Source organism: Hesperophylax consimilis, chromosome 23, assembly GCF_061612785.1.
Source record: "Hesperophylax consimilis isolate HC1 chromosome 23, BYU_Hcon_1.0, whole genome shotgun sequence".
Lineage (NCBI taxonomy): Eukaryota > Metazoa > Arthropoda > Insecta > Trichoptera > Limnephilidae > Hesperophylax > Hesperophylax consimilis.
The window spans coordinates 22,424,909-22,446,110 of record NC_142858.1 but is presented as its reverse complement, the minus strand read 5'-3'; the positions used below and the strand labels follow the sequence as shown (position 1 = coordinate 22,446,110).

General features: G+C 33.4%; 1 protein-coding gene across 1 annotated transcript in view; it reads left to right on the top strand.

Annotated features, from left to right (window-relative positions):
• The first annotated feature begins 3,752 nt into the window (after window positions 1-3,752).
• Window positions 3,753-21,202, top strand: part of Clk (circadian locomoter output cycles kaput protein Clock) — a 60,647-nt gene continuing 43,197 nt past the window's right edge. Inside the window, exon 1 of the mRNA XM_089646043.1 lies at window positions 3,753-4,413. Coding sequence (XP_089502169.1) covers window positions 4,376-4,413 — 38 coding nt within the window. The 5' untranslated portion in view covers window positions 3,753-4,375. The remainder of the gene's footprint in view (window positions 4,414-21,202) is intronic.

Sequence of the window (21,202 nt, the reverse complement as noted above, 5' to 3'; positions counted from 1 at the left end):
AACAACAAATGTATTATTTTCACTACAAAAAATACCTAAACACAAAGTAAATATCATAATCCATGATGAAAATTGTGACAATGTCAACTGTAAACCACTTAATCCTATTTGTACTGTAATCAACTCTTCTTCTGAAATTAAATATCTTGGTGTGATCATCGATGAAAATTTGAAATGGAAAAGCCATATTACGGAGTTAGTAAAGAGAATAAGGAAATGTATATAATAATAATAATAATTGGATAATTTGTAGAGCGCCGTTTTTGTGAAAAATCACCTCATATATATATATTTGTTAGGTTAAGAAATATTTTAAATGTGAAAATACTAAAAAATGTATATTATGCTCTTGTCCACTCCCTGCTTATTTAAGGAATCATAGGTTGGGGAGGATCTTATAAAAACAACCTAAACTCAGTAAAAGTCTTGCAACAAATTATTATAAAGGTAATACTAAAAAAAAACTCTACTTTCCCAACAAAATTGCTTTTTAAATTGTTTCCAGTACCAAATATTGATGATATATTTAAGCAAACTTCAATTATAAAAATGTGTAAAGAAAAAAATAACACAGAATATCAAGAATTTTACAAACTGAAAAGAAATGGAAATCAATTTATTACGCCAATCTTTAAAACAACTCAAATGCAAAACCTTTATATTTACCAAGCCATAAAAAACTACAATAATCTCCCTTCCGAATTGCGTTGTATTACGAACCAACAAGAACAAATAAATAAAATCAAACTTTTTTTCCGAAAAAACTTATATTAAAAAAAAATATATATATATAAATATATATATTATTTTATATTTTACACATAACATAATATTATAACATTGAATCTAAGTAAGAATCGTGGCTCCCTTATCAGGCACAAGAGCTCCTCTTTTCTGATAACGTATACATGACCAATTATGAACCTAAATATTATATTTTGCAAAATATGTATGTATTAATGTAACTATGATCTATATTAAAATAATAATAAAAAAAGATATAATATATCTCCATAAAATTATCAATGGGTTTATTTATTGTTCGCCCCTTTGTCTGGGCTTAATTTTAGAGTCCCAAGCTCGAGAACTAGAGATAAATCAATTTTTCATATTTATAAATGCTCTAATAATAACAGACAAAACGCTTTTATAATCAGAGCGTGTAACTTATTTAATAAGAATTTTAATGATATTGACATATTTTCGTGTAATTCAATATATACAAATAAATATTTAAAAAATGTATTATTTTATTACAGGACCTACTTCATTTTGTAAAATATACAAATAAAATTAAAGGTAAATGTTATAATAAGTACAATTTTATTAAATAATAGTCATTATGCATAAGAATTATCACCAAGGCGAAGGTAAATGCTAAATCACTATTTAGATTAATCTTTGCTACGAATCGGTATACATTATGAATGCCAAAAAATATACTATGCATTAATTGAAGCTTTTTCTTTCTTTATTATTGATCGGAATTGGAATAAAATTATTGGTTGCGTTACAAAAAATATAAACGTAAACCACTGATAATTTTGTTTTTTCTTGAGGTAACTAAGAACTCATATAAGAAACACCTTTAAAAAAATACCGTTTTATGGCTAAGATTATTTTTTATAATTATTATTGACTAACTTTTTTTCATTCATATAAAAATATTCAACAAATAAATAAAACTCACTTTGGCGCTTACGTCAAATATATCCAGACTCCGCTGGTCGAGCAATTGTCGCCTCTATTCGTGGTGATATAAGACGCAAACATTCTAGCATCTGTACAGAAGTCCGCGGAACGTGGCACGGAACGGAAGTCGGTTTGTGACAGTTTTTTCGACGGTTTTTTCTTGTCGGCATTATTTTGGTTACGAGCTTAGAGTAATAATTAATAATATACACTCTAAGGTTACGAGTATTATTAGTTCTCAAACGGTGAGGGAGTTTTGTTATTATTCACGACCAAAATATTATACTATGTGTAATGACAAAATATTATGTGTCATCAACAATTGTTCCTGATTTCAACTCTATTGATATTGAGAATGTTATATCATTTGAGAAATTTTAGGTTTATGAATATGCTATATAAATTCACAATGTAAGTATTTTTTGTTTTTCCAATTTTTTTACATTATAATAAAAGCAGGTATAAGTACATTTTTTTAAAATACATGTAAAGCTAATATGTTCTAATTAGTGGTAATAATACCTCCCTAGTTGAGAAATTATCGTGATTAGAGAGGGAGTACTATCGCAAGTTGGTATTAGATTATATATTTAGTAGTTGCTACAATTAACATGCATGTAGAATTATATACTCATGCACTATTTTTAGAAAAAAGAACTTAAGAATTGTTCCTTGATAATTTCTAATACTGGATATTTGTTTGGTAATTTGATTGTTCTTCAAAAATTATTTGTAAATTGAATTTAAAAAATATATTAGCAACATAAATTTGATAAAAGTGTATTTAATTTTTTTTTTTAAATAATATATGTAAGTGACATTTCAATGTAACGTATTATTAACAAATATTTTATATGTATTAATAATGCATACAAATAATAAAAATCAATAAAAAATATACAGTTATTAAAAATTAAAAAATATTAATTATTAATTATTATAGGTTAAACGCGACGCTAGTTATATTCTACGTGTTCATAGATGGCGTAATTAATTAATTTGATCAAAATTCGCTTTTTGCAAGGTATTGCTTTACAGTATTAAGACAAATTATATGTTTGCGCCCGCATATACGCAATATGAATATGAATAAATAGTTTTGTCTATATAAAAACTCAATTCTATCGAGAAAGGCATGCAAATACAATATTGGATTGAATAATCGGTACAATATTGTATTTGTATGCCTTTCTCGAAAGAATTGAGTTTTTAAACGAACAAAACTATTGATTCATATTCATATTGCGTATATACGGGCGCAAACAAATGATTTTTCTTAATATTGTAAAGAAATACTTTGCAAAAGCGTATTTTAATAAAATTATTTAATTAACGCCATCTATGAACTCGTAGAATATAACAAGCGTTGCGTTTAACCTTAATCACTAATATCCCCACAGTTTGAGTACATCCGGCAGTCATAGCTCTGCCGCTGTTGTCAAAATAAGATTTAGTAATCGTCCACCAGTTAAAAAGGTATTAGTAGGTATACGGAAGCCTTGGCGAACGGGGAGGCCTGGTCGGGCGCTTCCTACGTATAGCAGGTACATAGTACGCGGCTACTGCAATTACTTGTCTCGTGCAGATAAATAACAAAAAATGTGCACATTTTATATTCTGTTGGAAGGGGTAGAAACCCAAATATGTTTGGCGTTTATATTCGCCTTAATAAGAAAACAGCCATCAAAATTAAGTAATGATTTCACTTTTTAGGCGAAAATCTATGAACAGAATTTTTCATAGTAATTTGTCTTCGTTTTTACTATTGCCTACAATTCGATAAGTATTCTTTTTATTTACGTGATTAATATGACTGTTTCGGAAATAAGTTCATCACGTTGAAGCGCGTCGCAATAAGAAGTGAATGATTTATTCTATGAATTAGCCGCTTGTGTTCTCCAGCGGCGATAGCAAAATCATTGATTACGTAAACTGATAAGTGTGGTTGTAGGTACTTTTGGCGCATGTGCAGTGGGGCCGCTCCGTAGTGACACAGCTCGTACGTCCAGTGTCACAGTCCCAGTGCCAGTGCCGTGCTCGGTGCACACCGCGAGTCACGATCGCCCCCATCGCTCTCAGGCCGCGACGCTACGAGCCTGAATCCATCGCTTTCATTACCATAAACAACACAAAGTCAGTGAAATGGATCTCACAGTAATGAAATAAGTTATCAGATAAAGTGGTCCATTCAGTGTTTTGTCCAGTGCCAATTATTGCCTAGAGCGGCCAAGATTTTCCGCGAACGTGTGCAATACAGTGTTTTCATGGGGAAAACACTTGTAACGGGCATAAAGTTATCCAATTAATATTTCACTCTGGTTTTTCGCAATGTTTTAGTCTGATTTATTAACTCTTTATTATTTATTATCTTTATTTATTAACTCTTGATTTTTTTTCTGATGACTGTTGCTTCCTTGTAATGTCTGGGTAATTAGTTACTTACATATTGTATTATATATGTTTTTGGCGATTGCGTCGTAGTGCATTAATCCGAGTCGAGGCAATAGGACGTGTAGCTTAGACAGATAATTGCATTAACAGATATTATAATACATGTATTGGAAGGCTATAGTTTGAAGTGGCGCAGCAGGTGTTTTACAGTTTTGTTTGTGGACCGAGTGATGAATTCGAGTATATAAGTACTTCAGAAGGTCTCAAACTGGACGAAGACATCTTAAAGACAATGGACGAGGACGGAGACGATAAGGATGACACCAAAAGGTAAAACAATCTGTCTTAATCTCTAAACACCCAAATTTTTTAATGAATACAATGGCCAATTCAATCACAATCATTTCCTTGAGGTGATTTTGAACAAAAACGGCGCTATACAAAACATCCAAATATTAAACATTATAACTATGGGTTAAAGAGAGACCTCTTCAAATGAAAAACTTTTTGTCTTACCGAGTTTAACATCACCACTCTAGAGTGAATAGTTTCAGATTGTGGGAGAGACGAGTTGTCTGTTCTGATAAAGAATTAATAAAGCCCACGGGAACATTCCGATATGAGTGTTTCTAATGCTTTTTTCACACTACTTTACAGTATTTTTTAATTTACTTTACTTTAATTTTTTTATTTTACTCTCTTCGCGAATTGGCATCATTAGGCCAATTTACAAAGGGGGCAAACATACAGATATTCAAAATTATAGGCCAATAAGCATATTGCCAGCCCTAGAAAAAATACTTGAAAAATACATTTCCATAAAACTTAATAAATATCTAGAATCTTTCTCTTTGTTGGATCCCAACCAATATGGATTTCAAAAGAAAAAAAGTACGGAAATGCTGCTTCAGGAATTTTCAAATCACATAAATTATGAATTAAATCTAAAAAAACAAGTTTTGGTTTTATTCATAGATAACTCTAAGGCATTTGATACCATTGATACAAATAAACTATTAGAAACACTGGAGGCAATAGGAATTAGAGGAAAGCTGCTAGTTTTATTAAAAAATTTACTAACTGATCGACAAATAAGAGTAAAAATTCTTAAAAAATTTAGCAAAAGAAAATATATCTCAACAGGTGTTGCACAGGGGTCAATTCTAGGGCCAACCCTTTATATTATTTATGTCTCAATTATGAGAAAATTGTTTTCATTTGTTAAACATTTTGTATATGCAGACGATACGGCGCTCGTAATATCGCACGAAGATCTGGTTACTGCAATGAACCTTATGCAACATGATTTTATCGCCCTACTGAAATGGTCGCATGATGCAGGCCTCTTTATAAACGCCAAAAAAACTAAAATTATGCACACCAGATCTCCACACGCCAGATGTAATGTAATTCCTTCATTATATACACACACATTTGACTGCATACATAAAAATGTTGCACAGCCCTGTTCATGTGAAACCATTGATTTTGTCAAAAGTTATGTATATTTGGGTGTTACTATTGACTGCTACATGAAATGGGATGTACAAATTGCTAATGTTTGTAAACGTCTACGAGCTATTGTGGGTAGGATTTATAAAATAAAATATTTCGTGCCTATAAGTACTTTAAAGTTAATCTACTTATCTCTGGCTGAATCCACTATACGTTATGGAATTACTTCTTGGGGACATTCTTGTAAAACTAATATAAGCTATATACAAACATTACAAAACTCCATTATAAAATTGTTAATCCATAAATATGACAATCAACACAGAAGTAACATTAAATTAATATACAAGTCTCTGAATATTTTACCTGTCAGAGGATTATTGTTTTATAATATTGTAAGTCAACATGTTATATTGTCTGATTCATTGTATAGGGAAAGAGTTTGCCATAAACATAACACAAGATTCACTCAAAATGAAGGACTGGTAGTTCCGAAATGTACTAATAAATATGGTGAAAGAACTTTAAACTATATAGTACCCAAAATGTTTAACTTATTACCAATGACAATTAAAAATAATAACATGTATACTGCTAATGTTAAATATAATCTAAGGAAATGGTTATTGGATAATAATGATCTATACTGATGCCCCTGAAATGGAATTCATATTCTTAGAAAATGGAAAAACAATTATTTTGTAATACCTGACTACCTACCTCTATTTATGAAACTATTGATGTACTTGTTGATAATACTAATTTGTTCATACATTTATTTTTACTTGCTTATTTTATAAGGCTTTTATGTTTTATGTTGATAATACTAATTTGTTCATACATTTATTTTTACTTGCTTATTATATAAGGCTTTTATGCTGCTATTTAAACTTTTCTGCAATGTAACCAATTTATGTAATTATGTACCGTTCAAATTGTATCTTATGAGTGTATAAATGTTGTCTCTATGTCCCTGCTGACAAACTACACAAGTAGTTTAGCGGGTTTAATTGTGAATAAATAAAAAAAAAAAAAAAAAAAAAAAACGCTTTAACAAGTAGCCGATTACTCAGTAACTTGTCTAGGACAGGGTTAGCGGGGCTCATGTCAAGGTCGAGAGCAGTGGAGACCGTAATTAGCTCCCAATGCACTGTACTTGAGCTGTTCCGGGCTGTAACTTACTAGAAGATACCCCGGTGATATACAACTCCCGATCTATATGAGAGGACACCAGAAGAAGCACGTACCAAGGTGTCCTTTTTAAAGGCATGTATGGGTAATACCTTTCATAAAATGGTAAGAATAAGCTAAAAAATGACACAAAAACATGGATGGGTTAGTAATAATCCAATAAATTAATGTAAGAAAGATATTATTTGATGGTTTCCTCTCACTGGAACCATCAAGAGGGAATCCATCCATCCAGCTGAGGAATTGAGCATCAAAAAGCTTTTTGAGAACGTTTGGGGGACAAGCTGGGCATAGATGAGATGAGCGGCGCAGGGTTCCATTGTAATGTACCTTTTATGAATGAATGAATAAATAAATAGATTTTTTGTCGAGGTGTTTGTTTGCACACTCCTATTGTGAAAAATCACTTTGATGCACCTCGCTTGCACACATTTCCAGCCAAATGCAGGAACAGGAGCCAATACGCTTGAGAAAATTTACAGTAAAAAAGTAAAGTCTGTTTAATTAATAAAAGGATGATATGAAATTAAATCATAAATTAATAATAAATTGAAAATAAAATAAAATAAAACAGAAGTGAAATAAAATAAAATACAGAAAATCAAGGCGGCAATTGAGACAAAAAAACTATATTTCTGGTACCTTCTAAGAGGTACGGTTGTACATAATGACTTATGCATTGTGAAGGTGTCGTGTATTATACATGCTTTATCATTTTACCTTGTGATATTTTTGTAATGTTGTCTTTTTTGTTCTTTAATTTTTATTCTTGTTCTATCTCTGAAACATTTTTGTTTGTTTTTTTTTTATGTCTAATTACAACATACTTTCCTTTTCTGTTTTTAAGCTTTTATAATAATGATATTTTTTAAAGTTAAAATCTATTCAGATAATGAGTTACAAAAGTAATTATAAAAGTATTCGAATAACTAGTTCTTTCCATAATTTTTGCTATAGTTGTGTTTTTAAAAATTGTTTTACAGATTTTTAAAAATTTACTAAAATTATTTATTTATCAATACAGTTTTTAGGTATACATATTGACATTGGGTCGAAGTAATACAGATAGATGTTCCTTATATAAAACATGGTAGTAGAACGAAATGTGATATGCAACTTTATATACATGATTGAAGCTTAGGTAGTAATGTTCTGTGAACACCTCACTAGGAGAACCTGTGCCGAGGTATTCGCATGGGTATTATTCTGCCGGCATAGGTAAACATCCATTTACAGTAAACAATGTACATGTTTATATGTTTATAAAACTATTAGCACACACGAAGATGTGAGCTAACTTAAGATTAATAAATAAATAAAGTACAAGATTTATTATTTTAAGATTCTTAACAGCGCGGGTGTAAACTGTGCACCCTAAAGTTTATGTTTAGACTTGCGGAATTATAATAATAATAATAATATTGGACAATTTTTATAGCGCCGCTTTTGTGAGTTATCACCTCAGGGGCGCTTTACAATTGATACAGGTATTACAAAAATTATAAATATTACCAAAATAAAGTGAAGTTAAGTAAAGTAAAATGAAGAACAGGAACATGTGACATGAAGATAGAAGATGGAGACTCTGCAGCAAGAATCCTAGGTGGTGAAGAAACTGGACCAGCTGCCGTAGTTAAAAACTTTTCAGATGATATCAAAATGACTTTTGGTTTAGATAAATGTAGAACAATCCATATAGAGAAAGGCAAAATTGTAGATGGGGACGAGAGTATATTAAGAAATTTCCAAATTACTAGTATTAAAAGGGATGAGGTTTATAAGTATTTAGGATACCCACAATCAAATAGATTAGACCATACTAGTATTAAAAATGATATTAGGATTACATTTAAAACTAGAATTAGGAAAATTTGAACATGCAATCTATCTGCTAAAAAATTAGTAAAAGCAACAAATACTTGTTCAATACCTCTATTAACGTACTCATTTGGCATAATTAAATGGTCCAATACAGATTTAGATAACTTAGAACGATTAATTAGAACTACGCTAACAAAGTTTAACTGCCATCATCCAAATTCAGCTGTAGAACGAATTAATTTACCTAGAAATTTAGGAGGTAGAGGTATAGACAAAATAACTTCTTTGAAACATAATCAGGTAGAAATGCTAAGAATTTTTTTTCCATAGGAAAGCTCATATGTAGCTCAGAAATGCACAAAATAATTTTCAAGGCATTACACCTTTAAATTTATACGACGAGAATGCCAACATTTTTATAAATCCCAACCAGGAATTATTAGATTCCTAGTCAAATAAAATTTTACACGCAAAACACTTCAATTATCTCAACCAAACGTATGTTGACAAATTTTCGTCAAACAAATGGTTGAGTATTGGAGAGTTGAGCGCAGAAATAGAAGGATTTATGCTTGCCATTCAGAATAGTCATTAATACCATACATTATAGGAAGCATATAATCAAAGATACAAATCAAATTGATGATTTATGTAGAAAATGTTTGTGTTTTTACGGAAACTATAGAACATATTATATCGGGATGTTCTATATTAGCACCGTCCGAGTATACATTTAGGCACAATCAAGTTTTAAAAATAATTCACCAGAGTTTGGTAATTAAACATAACTTGATTGACTGCCGTAATATAATACCATAATATGAATACGAACCAAATTCATTTTTAGAAAACGAATTTTATGAAATATATTATGATAAAACTATACTAACAGACCGAACGATTAGTCATAAGTCATAATAGACCCGATATAGTTTTACATGACAAAATTTAAAAAAAACTTATATCATTGTTGTCGCTATTCCAAATTCCTATAATATTCAATAATCTGTTAATGAAAAAATAAGAAAATACCCAGATTTAGGAAATGAGATAAAAAGAATTTGGCATTCTCAGACTATAAAAATATTACCATTCGTTATTTTGGCTACTGGCATTAAATCTAGCTATCTCATTAAAAATTTAGGCGTATTAGATCTATTTTAAATACATGTAGGATACCGAAAGATTTTTAAAATATTTATGTTGAGTGATCAGAAGGATTTATAGGCCCTGTTAGGATTTCTACCGAGCCGAACCCTCTGATATGAAAATATCTGGAGTCGGTGAATTATTTTCCCATTTAAAATCTCTGGTGAGTTGACGTGTTGTTCTTGTATTGTTTTGTATTTATTTTGCTTATATAATGCACTTGCATAAGGTTGAATGACTAGATGATCATTTGTGGAAAAGTGTGTGGAAGGGTTTAGTTATTCCTATGGGGAAGATTTAACCCGGACATAAAATCGGATGTACAAAAAAAAATTAATATCAAACCTGGTAATAATTTGAAGAGGTACTTCTGAAACCGGTTGATTGTAATTAAAATAAAATGATCAAAAACAAATGTACGTGTGTTGTATTCCAAATTATAGCGAGCCACAAAATTAATGCTTTTTTCAAAAACATAAAATGAAGTTTATAATGTTTGAGGGCCGTGGATAATTAAAAATACTAATGGAAAAAAAGAAAAAAGTAAAGTCAACCACACAATAATAATAAAAAAATTAACTCTGTTTAGTGTTTCCAGATAATATAGGTGCTTTAAATTGATTGTAGGAAGCCTTTTCTAAAAAATGTGTTTTTGAATTGCTTTTAAAGTCTTTTAGGCAATTGGTATCATAAAAGTTATGCCATCTCATTTTGTATTATGGTGACAAATGTCATTTAAACCATAGGTCCCCATTTTTTTTTGTTCGTGGATCTCTAGTTTTTTCTAATTTGGTTCTCCACTGCTGTCTCAATATTGATTTTTCACACAAATTTCCCTAGATTTCAGAATGGGTTATGAGGTATTCTCGTTTGCTCAGTACTGGATTCCCAACAATATTTATCAAAATATATAATTTTGATAAATATTTTCGTGTAACAAAATTTTTGCCAGTAAATTAGAATGATTTGAAATTTTGACCTCTTCGTCAAAATTTCATCATTTCACTGTTGCACTTTGAAAACTATTATGTATGTCCTCAAAAAAGTTGGCCTAAATGGGATCCATTCTCGTGGATCCCCATTTACATCTCAACCAACCCAATTTTTTTTTGTTCTTGAATAGATCCCCTAAAGTTACATTTTGGGAATGACTAATTTAAACAGTGTTATAAAGAGAGAATACCACGCTTTTAGTTTACATTTAAAAAATTACCATAGACGCTCCTGCAAAATTAAAAATCTCTGAAACAACATTAACATTTAAAAAATATTTTTCAAGGTTTGCTTTAGATTTTTAAATAAATATTTTTTTTATATTGAACGAAAAACAGTGAAGTGTCAGTAATTTATAAAATGCCTTTGTGTAATTAAACATATTTTTTAGTTTCGTGTAAAGTACTAATTACAGTTTACATGATAAAAACCATCGAAAAACGAATTTATAATTTTTATCTTTGTTTGAGTTCATAATTTTAATATTTTGAATTGCGTGTGTCATTTTGTAATACTAAAATTTAAAAGAGTATTTCACATGCTTTTAATAACAGTATTTTATTTTGAAATACATTAATAAACAGCAAATTTATCTGAAATCGAATGTAGTATGAAAATATTTTCCGCGCAATCTGCATTCTGACAGTTGACAGCCAAAATTCCGACTCCAACAAAGAAACGTTCTCCCTTGAATTTCGAATCCAAAAAACATAATATATTACATCGTTAGATATGCACAAATAATAATATCAAATATTCCCCGAAAATAGTGACCTACAGCGAAAGTTAATAGAAATTTTATGGCATCCAATGATAATTCAATTTGTATAGTAAAAAATTTTTTTTTTTTTATTTAGTTACACGTCAGCAGTAAGTGATGCTTACATTAATTACTGACCGCCCCTATTAATTAAATACGTGATGAAAATCAACAACTCAAATCAACCAAATTTAAAATAGGTGATGAACTAGTGCAAGACGAATTTGACAATTCTTAAAAAAAACAACGAACAAGTAAATCATCATGTGTGTTGTAATTGTAATAATAAGCGCTAACGAGTGTTATAAATATAAATAACAATTCTCCCCGGGTTCCGTCAACCCTTCTCATTCCGTATTGATTAAAAAGTGCCAATTCGTTATATGTCGGATCTATTATTTCATTTACCCGCAGCGAGTCTAAACACGTGTGGCGACCGGCGAAGCGTGTCATTGCGGCAGATCTATTTTTATAAGGTCACAAACAGACATATTTTTAGTTTTTATCTCCCCTTCTTTGTTATGAATTTGGCCGATTTGTTTCCCCATTTAGTCGGCATAGTATGTGAGAGTATAGCGCTCGTGTGAGAGTAGCTTAAGGCCGAATGTCGACTTGTCTGAAGCAGCAAAAAATCTAGAACCGTGTACTCTAGTGTCATGAAATTTAGACAGCTTTTCCCTATACTCTAAAAATGTACACGACGAAAAAAGTTTTTCTATTCTTTGATACTGGCGGGTAGGGTTTTTATATTATTTATAGTCAGTGGACATCTTTAATTTATCACTTAAAAAATACAAAAGATTGTTTCGTAGACAGTTTATTTATGTATAGTAAAAATGTACTGTATTAATTTTTACTATTTATTTATAAAAGCACCTAAAAGGGCGTTAATAATGTAATAAATAAATAATAATAATAATTTTTTTAAAACGGGTTGAAAATAAAATTATTTTTCATTAGATGAAAAGAACGCTGAAAAGAGAAAAGCTGAAAATTTATACCATTAATCCTGTTGAAGGTGTGAACCTTTGAACGATAGGTATGTGTTTTTTCCTTACATTTGTTCACACGGAGAACCAACATTAGAAAAAAATCAGTACCTCAGTTATCACGGACTTCAGACAACACTCGCCATCTGCTCTCTTCCCGATGCTACGCCCTGCCTGACTGCTACCCTGGACCTTGTTTGTCTACACATCCTTGGACCCCGACTTCTCTAGCACTTGGATACCCGACGTAGCGGCTACCCCAGAGAGTATGTGAGGGACGTGAGAATGTCTCTTACAGTCCTTACGTATGTACCTAAGTTACTAGAAAGCCATTTAGATAAAATTAAATAGGCGATTCAATATCCCTTATTAATTTCATATTCATTTCTTAGTATTTTACTAAAAGAAATTAGATTAAACTGGGGACTTGCTTAGAGATAAAATAAGAGCTGTGGATTCACCTGCATACACATTTAAGGAGGAAACTACTATCATGTTTGAAGTGTAGTTTTAAATTCCTAGTTGCAGACTAGTTGCAGATTCCTAGTTGCAGATGTTCCACTTAAGTTAAAACCAGTTTTGTGTTCACAATGTAAAGATAAAAATCCAGTTATGGATTCATCTGCTGATGTATTTTGAAGTAAAATATTATCGTTTTCGAAATCAAAGCTACTCGCACACAGATTCAATCTGAAGTTGAAAGCAGTTGTTTCTTCCGAATGATGCATTTTGAATAAAACCGTTCGCGTATTCCCAGTGGAGATTAAATTCTAGTTTCACACTATAAGCTGCAAAATTCCGATTAAAACCTCGTTGAAACGATTATTTAAGCTCGTGGACTCTTATGCAGAATTACTCTTAAGTTTAAACCAGTCTTTTGTGTTTTTAACGACAGTTAAAATTCGATTTGCGGACTACTCTGTAGACGCAACTCAAGGGAAAAAATTCTCTCGTTCCGAGGGCAGTTATAAATTTCTAGATGCACTCTTTTGTGAACACTACCTTTGGTCACGCATTTTCCGTTGTTCTATTTGAAGAATTCTTCTTAGGTGTGATGTAAAAATAAAATAAAAATGATACTTCTCAAAATTAGGTTATAATAATATATCGAAGGTCCTGACTCACCCCTCCCCACCTTATGCCAGGACACGCAACGATATCGGTACCTTATTTTATTTATATATTATCATTTCGGTGAGTGAGCAGTAGGAGGAATTCAAACATTGTGAGGTAATTCGTACCACGGGAATGATTCTCTCTTTAAAAAACCATATGTACGAGGCGTATCCAGAAAGTAAGTGTACTGAATTTTTGTAGGTTACAAATCTTTTTATTGAAACAAAAAAATTACATGGTTACCGTAGTACATATGTAAGCTATTTTTAGACATAGTCGTCATTCCTCTCAATGCAGGTGGTGAAGCGGGGTATCAATTTTTGATGGCTTCCTCGAAGAAGTTTCCCGCCAACCCCTTCGTCCACTTCTCCACCCCCTCCTTTACCTCCTCGTCGGTAGAAAACCTTTTTCCACCCATGTACAGCTTCAGGGAGGTAAAGAGATAATAATCTGAAGGTGCTAGGTTAAGGGAATGCGCGGGGTGGTTCAGGATATCCCATTTAAACGAAGCAAGCAGTTCCTTCGTGGCGTTGGCCGTGTGTGGTCTGGCATTGTCGTGCAGCAGGCTGACTCCCTTTGTCAGCATGCCTCTCCTCTTGTTATAAATCGCCTTCCGCAATTTTTTAGGGTCTCACAGTATCTTGCAGAGTTGATGGTCTCCACTTGAGGCAGATATTCAATCAAAATTATGCCTTGACAGTCCCAAAACACGGATGCCACGATTTTCTTGGCTGAAATTGTGGTTTTGAACTTTTTGGTGGAGGGTGAAGAGGTGAAAACCGTTTTTAAACTCGCGATACCACTTGTACACACTCGTACAATTCATAGCTTTATCACCATATGCAGTTTTAACCTCATTATAAACCTCAAACGGAGGTTTTTCCTTCCAAACGAGATAACGGATGACGCCGCGTATTTCGCATTTGGCGGGAGATTGGATTAACATTTTTCACGAAACGTGTTGTCGCGTTGACACTTCTCAACGTAATGACCTTGGTCTAGTTGCGGAGGGGAAGAGTCAGGCTACACGTAAGTGTAGCCAACATATCGAAAATAAAATTTATTCGGTCGTGAGAGCCTCAGTACACTTACTTTCTGGATATGCCTCGTACATAAGCATTATATGAATGTTGTAATCCTCTCTACCCGACAGAGTGAATGGGTACATAAACTACATAATATATGATAATTTATGACGTCAATGTTGGAATGGATTATTGTTCAGAGGCTGCGGAACGTTGCACTGGATTAATTAGGCCTCCTGTCTTTCATCCGCAGATTACTGAGTAGTAGCCAGTAATCACAATAGACAGCAATCACGATACTCAGTAACGTATCGTGGGAGTGGGCGGCCCCCTTAGTCCTGTGGTATGGAAAATTATTATTAAGGAGGTAGCAATTTAAATATTTCAATAATTTTTTAATAGTTTTTTATGGTTATTAATTGTTTTTGTATTTTCTTTAACTTAACTAAATCCAATTTAATAATGTTATTATTTAGTTCTGCAAGTATTTTATTATTGTGACAGCTGTTTCGTCGTTCAAGGCCATTTTAAAACAGTGCTTAGGCCTCGTTGAGACCACTTATTTATATGATTCTATTTACCCCCACCCGATTGTTATTTTTATCGGGTCTAAAATGATTAATTACCGGTTTAACCGACTTACCGAGAAAAAAATTGTGACAGTAGAATCTCTATTGTGTGGGTTACTGTAAAAACTATTTTCCCCACACTAAGCGGCAATGTTTTTTATTGTTTAATAATGCCTAGTCACAGTTTGAAAATGGCCTTCACAATAATAAATGATAATAATAATGATTTATTGTCTTCTTTTCTTAGTAACATATAGAGATAATGATATCCTCACTGGGATCTCCCGTGCTGAGGATTTCATTTACATATTATAATTTATTTATAAGAAATTAATATTACAACAAAGTAACATGTGAATTTAATTATAAACATATATCATGTAGTATATATATTTTTTTTAAATAATTTTAAAATAAGTAAGATAGTGTTTTTTGTATAGTACAGTTTAGTAGATTCGGTTTTAGTCTGTGTTTGATATCAGTATATTTTCTATTTTAGATCTCCCTATATTACGTATCCAGCTTTTTATTTGAGATTTTGTTATGAAAATAACATACGATTTTCACTCTAAGTAAGAACCTGTCAAATCTGTGATTTATCTTGTCTATTGTTTATGCTCTGGCAACTTAGAACTTTAACAGGAAGTGAGAAGAAATTCAAGATGGTGGCACTTCCCGGCCGGTCACAGGAGAGACAGGCTGTCCGGTCGGGGGGTCAATTATTATTTCTGGAGGTCTGAGGCTCTAATCGAAAGTTATTTCATGGATTTGCGATTAATACCGAAATGTTCAGTTTGTGCTTCGAGATTAGAAGTCTAGTCATATTTCCCGCGAGTGGAATTCGCCCCGGGTGGCGTGAATAATGAAAACGTTTTTACCATGCGTGGCCATGGTGGTAATCCGAGTTTATTCAAGCGATCGGTGATTATTTCTGCCGATAATCTGTTTTCGCCGTGTGCATTTTGATTCAGAGCATTATTAAGTTCCAGCTTGCCTTCGTGGAAGGGCAACTTACGGATTAACCGTCTACTCAGGGCTGGACCACACTGGGCCGTAGGCCAGCCACATTCTGATGCCGTCTACTCCTCTTGGCTGGACCACACTGGGCCGTAGGCCAGCCACATTCTGATGCCGTCTACTCCTCTTGGCTGGACCACACTGGGCCGTAGGCCAGCCACATTCTGATGCCGTCTACTCCTCTTGGCTGGACCACACTGGGCCGTAGGCCAGCCACATTCTGATGCCGTCTACTCCTCTTGGCTGGACCACACTGGGCCGTAGGCCAGCCACATTCTGATGCCGTCTACTCCTCTTGGCTGGACCACACTGGGCCGTAGGCCAGCCACATTCTGATGCCGTCTACTCCTACTGGCTGGACCACACTGGGCCGTCGGCCAGCCACATCCTGATGCTGCCGTCCTCTAGCTACATGGCTGATTCATCTACTCCGCCATTCGCGGCACTCAGTGTTCGTTCCTCATAACTAAATACGTTCTTATTATTTTAGACAGGGTAGATAGATTCTACGTTCTGGTCGATGGGGGTAAGTTTTCACCTTTTTTGTATTTCTCTGTGAAATTTATCAAATATAATTTGTTACGGCCAGTCCAAAGTTTATCCAGATTACTTTCATTCTACAACCTTGCAACTTCCTTTCAAACATCATGTAGATGGGATATATTTTTCCCCGCCCTGAATGGAGAATTATGCTCTACCGTCGGTAGGTCGGTTTGGCGAGCTCTTTTCCAGTTCAACCACTGGAAGGGACTCTGGCGCGTTGGCCCTCAAAGACCAACAAAGTCAAACTTGGCCACCCACTATTCATTCATATTAACAGTCAATAATGTACTTAGAAAAACCACACACAATAACAGCCTATTAACGCATCTATGGGCTAAGTAAGTATCGTAACATTGTGTCAAATACTTATTCATAACATGGCGCATCAACGTGGTTGGTTCGTATTTGTTCTTATTATTTGATTTTGAGTCGAAGTTGCAAGCATTTTAGTAATCATGTGTATTTGTTTTGTTTCGACGTGTCTCACATAAAACATAACCTATAAATGTTATTAGGTACATAAATGTCAGTCAACAGTGCGAACTTATTAAAGTGCCATCAGTGCAACCAACATAAATAACGATTTGTACGCATTATTATAATTTATTTTTATTTTACGGGCAATATTATTTTATTTTACGGGCAACACAATACTATGTGTCAACTTGACAGCTAGGAATGTCAAGCGTAAACAAACATCGCGATTTTGACAACAACTGTCAAAATAATAATACACTTTGAAAGTTTCGATAATTATGTTATGCAACCAATACTATACAGTGCTTATAAGTGCATTTAATTATATATTTGCCTCGCGGGAGTACAATATATTCATAGCTATCGTCATTAGCTAATTTATAATCATTTTGTATTCAATACTTGCGGTTTTATAATTAAACTTTTCAAGATGTCGACCTTAATAGATAACATCAATGGTAAAACGAAGGAGGAATTGTCTTCGGACCTTTTATCCAGAAATATTACACCGGACAGTACATTAGAGGAAATGCGAACTCAGGCCAGAAGGCATAACAAAAATATTAAGATTTCAAGAGTTTTAGAGCATCACGAGGGGAATGTTAACCCAGACAATGACAACGAATTTGGGACAAATTACATAAAATATACTAAAGTAATATATAACGAATCACATCCTTCCTCTTCTTCATCCTTAAGTACTATTAATGATTGGAAGATTAAATTTGATGGAAATAGTTGCGTAAGGGACTTTATAATTCAAATAGAAGAAAAATGTAGAACTAGGAACGTCAGTCATGTTGACTTAGTAAGATGTTTTCCTGATATTTTAGAGGGTTTGGCCTTATTATGGTTTAGGTCCATCTATACTCCCGAATTAACTTGGATTGAATTATCTACATTACTTATAAAACAATTCGAAACAAATATTAAACAAATAGAATTAAAGTCACAACTTTTCTCTATGAAACAACCTGCCGGTATGTCTGCTTTCGAATTTACGTTGAGAATGCAGAAGCATAACAACATGCTTGATGCCAAATTACCTACCTCTGAACTATTACAATTATGTATGACGGCATTATTACCTACTTATATCAACCTTCTTGCGTCTCGGGACTTCAATTCTTTTTCAGAATTAACCGAAGCTACAAATAAGTTAGAGTCTTATTCAACGTCTAATTTAAGGGAAAATAAATCTTCTTCTTCTTTTAACAATACTCAACTTAAAGATAATACAAAAAATTATTATACCAATTCACGGGGTAATAATAATTTCAGTTTCAATCATAACCCTTCTTATCGTGGTACCCACACTAATCGTTCAACGGATTATAATTATAAACAAAATAATAATAATAATAATAAACAATATAATGCCAATTATTCTAATAACAATAATAATTCTCGGGTTTTTTATAAACATCATTCGAAAAAACCAACTTCCAATGACAATAGAGAAAAGGAGATGTGTCATACTGAATCAAATTCCTCAGGGAACAATATTTATTGTTCTTTTTGTAAATTAAGGGGGCATCTACTATCGGAATGTAGGAAGAAGAGTCACAACAACTCTAAACCTAGGGTTGCTTCTTTAAAATATAGAGAATCAAAAAACTAAATGTGAGTCGCTCTGTTCACGCGCCTTCCTTTGCGCAGAGGAAATGCGAGTGGCAGAGTTGGCTCCGTTTGGTTAGACAGTTTCTTTCGGGCTCGAGTTCTGAGGTGGAGGTACCGCCGCCGAAGGATTCCGAGCTTGAAAGGGATAATCGACCTTTTGCGGATATCTTTATTGGAAATAATTTTTATAAAGCACTACTTGACAGTGGTTCTTCAATCTCCTGTTTAGGAGGAGATATTCATTTAGTTTTCTTAAAATTAGGTTATAAATTAGTTAATATTGATTTCAATATTTCTACAGCTGATGGAACAAATCAGCGTGTTTTAGGTACAGTGACATTGCCAGTTACGTACAAGTCTATAACACATAATGTACTTTTCTACGTCGTCCCTTCTTTATCTCCTAATTTTATTTTAGGAGTAAATTTTTGGAAAGTGTTTCAAGTCGCGCCGGAACTCTTTCCGAAAGAACCCAATCCTCAACGAACGGGTCATATCAATGAGTTGAGAGCTATTCAGCCAGCCTCTTCCTTATCCAAGGAGGAAAATAAAACTCTTACCAAAATTATTATGAAATTTGAATCCATTTCTTTTGAAAAGAAAGGTTTAGGGTTAACACACTTAGTCAAACATAAAATTATTACTACGGGTCCTCCGGTTAAACAACGATATTACCCTCTTTCTCCTGCTAGACAGAAACAATTAGATAATGAAGTAGATGAAATGCTCAAATTAGGAGTCATCCGTCCTTCACGCTCACCTTGGTCTAGCCCAGTATTAATAGTCACAAAGAAAGATGGAACGGGTCGTTTTTGCCTCGATTCCAGAAGGATCAATAATCTTACAATTAGGGACAGTTATCCATTACCGTATATCTCTCGCATACTGGACAAGCTTGGTGGAGCCAGATATATCAGCTCAATAGATTTGTCAAAGGCTTTTTGGCAGATCGCCCTAGACAAAGATTCGTGTGAAAAGACAGCTTTTGTCGTGCCCGGTCGCGGTTTGTTCGAATTCACTCGGATGCCTTTCGGGTTAAAAAACGCTCCGAGTGAACTCCAAAGACTAGCAGACGCTCTGTTTGGACCAGAGTTCGATGAGAACGCATTTTGTTATTTGGATGACCTAATCTTAGTGTCTGAAGATTTAGAATCTCATTTTAAACTGTTAATTAAAGTTTTTGAACGGTTAAGAGATGCGGGTCTCACGATTAATTTAAAAAAATGTGAATTCTGTAAGTCAGAACTTAAATACTTGGGATATATGGTGGATTCCAAAGGTCTTCGCACCGACCCAATTAAGATAGAAAGTATAAAAAATTTTCCAATTCCTAAAAATGCTAAAGGAATAAGAGCTTTTCTCGGGCTATGTGGTTATTTTAGACGTTTCATAAAAGGATTCTCTAGTATAGCTGCTCCCCTGTCAAAACTTACTGGATCAAAAAAAAGAATAAGTTTATTTAAATGGTCGAAAGAAGCTGAAACAGCGTTTAATAAATTAAAGGAAGCACTTACGACTGCTCCTGTCCTTAGTTGTCCAGACTTTACTAAGCCTTTTGCTATTCATTGTGACGCAAGCTCTGTGGGTATAGGTGGCGTCCTTATACAATCAATTGAAGGGATAGAACACCCTATCGCTTATTATTCTAGGTGCCTTAATACACATGAACGTAATTACGGTATCACAGAGCGTGAACTGTTAGCAGTATTAGACTCGGTCACACATTTTAGACCATATATAGAAGGGGCACATTTTTCTGTTATCACTGACCACTCTAGTTTAAAATGGTTAGGATCTTTATCGAACCCTAGTGGACGTCTTGCACGTTGGAGTTCTCGCTTATCTCAATTCTCCTTCGATGTTATACATCGTAAAGGCACACAACACATCGTCCCGGACGTACTTTCGAGAATGGACCAAGCTACAATAGCAGTCATTGAATCTAATTTGTCCACCGATAAGTGGTATACAGATATCTGGAGAGGCTGCAAAGAATGTCCTCAGCGTTTTCAAAACTTTCAGATACGTGAAAATGAATTGTTTCGTCACACAAAAACCCGTTTACCTCTGTGTGAAGATACTTCTTGGAAAAAAGTAGTCCCTCTGGAAAACAGAAGGGAAATTTTGTCAGACTCACATGAATCCTCTCGTGCTTGTCACCCAGGAGTCTTTAAGACTTATAAAAAATTACAACTCCGTTATTTCTGGCCAAATATGTACAAAGAGGTGAAACAATTCGTAAATCAATGTGCCGTCTGTAAAGCACACAAAATTAGTACAGCCCCGCCTAATGGAATTTCTTCAAATTATAAAAAAGTTACGAGACCTATGCAGATGTTATCAGTGGATCTAGTAGGCCCTCTGCCTAGAAGTTATTCAGGTTTTACAGTTATA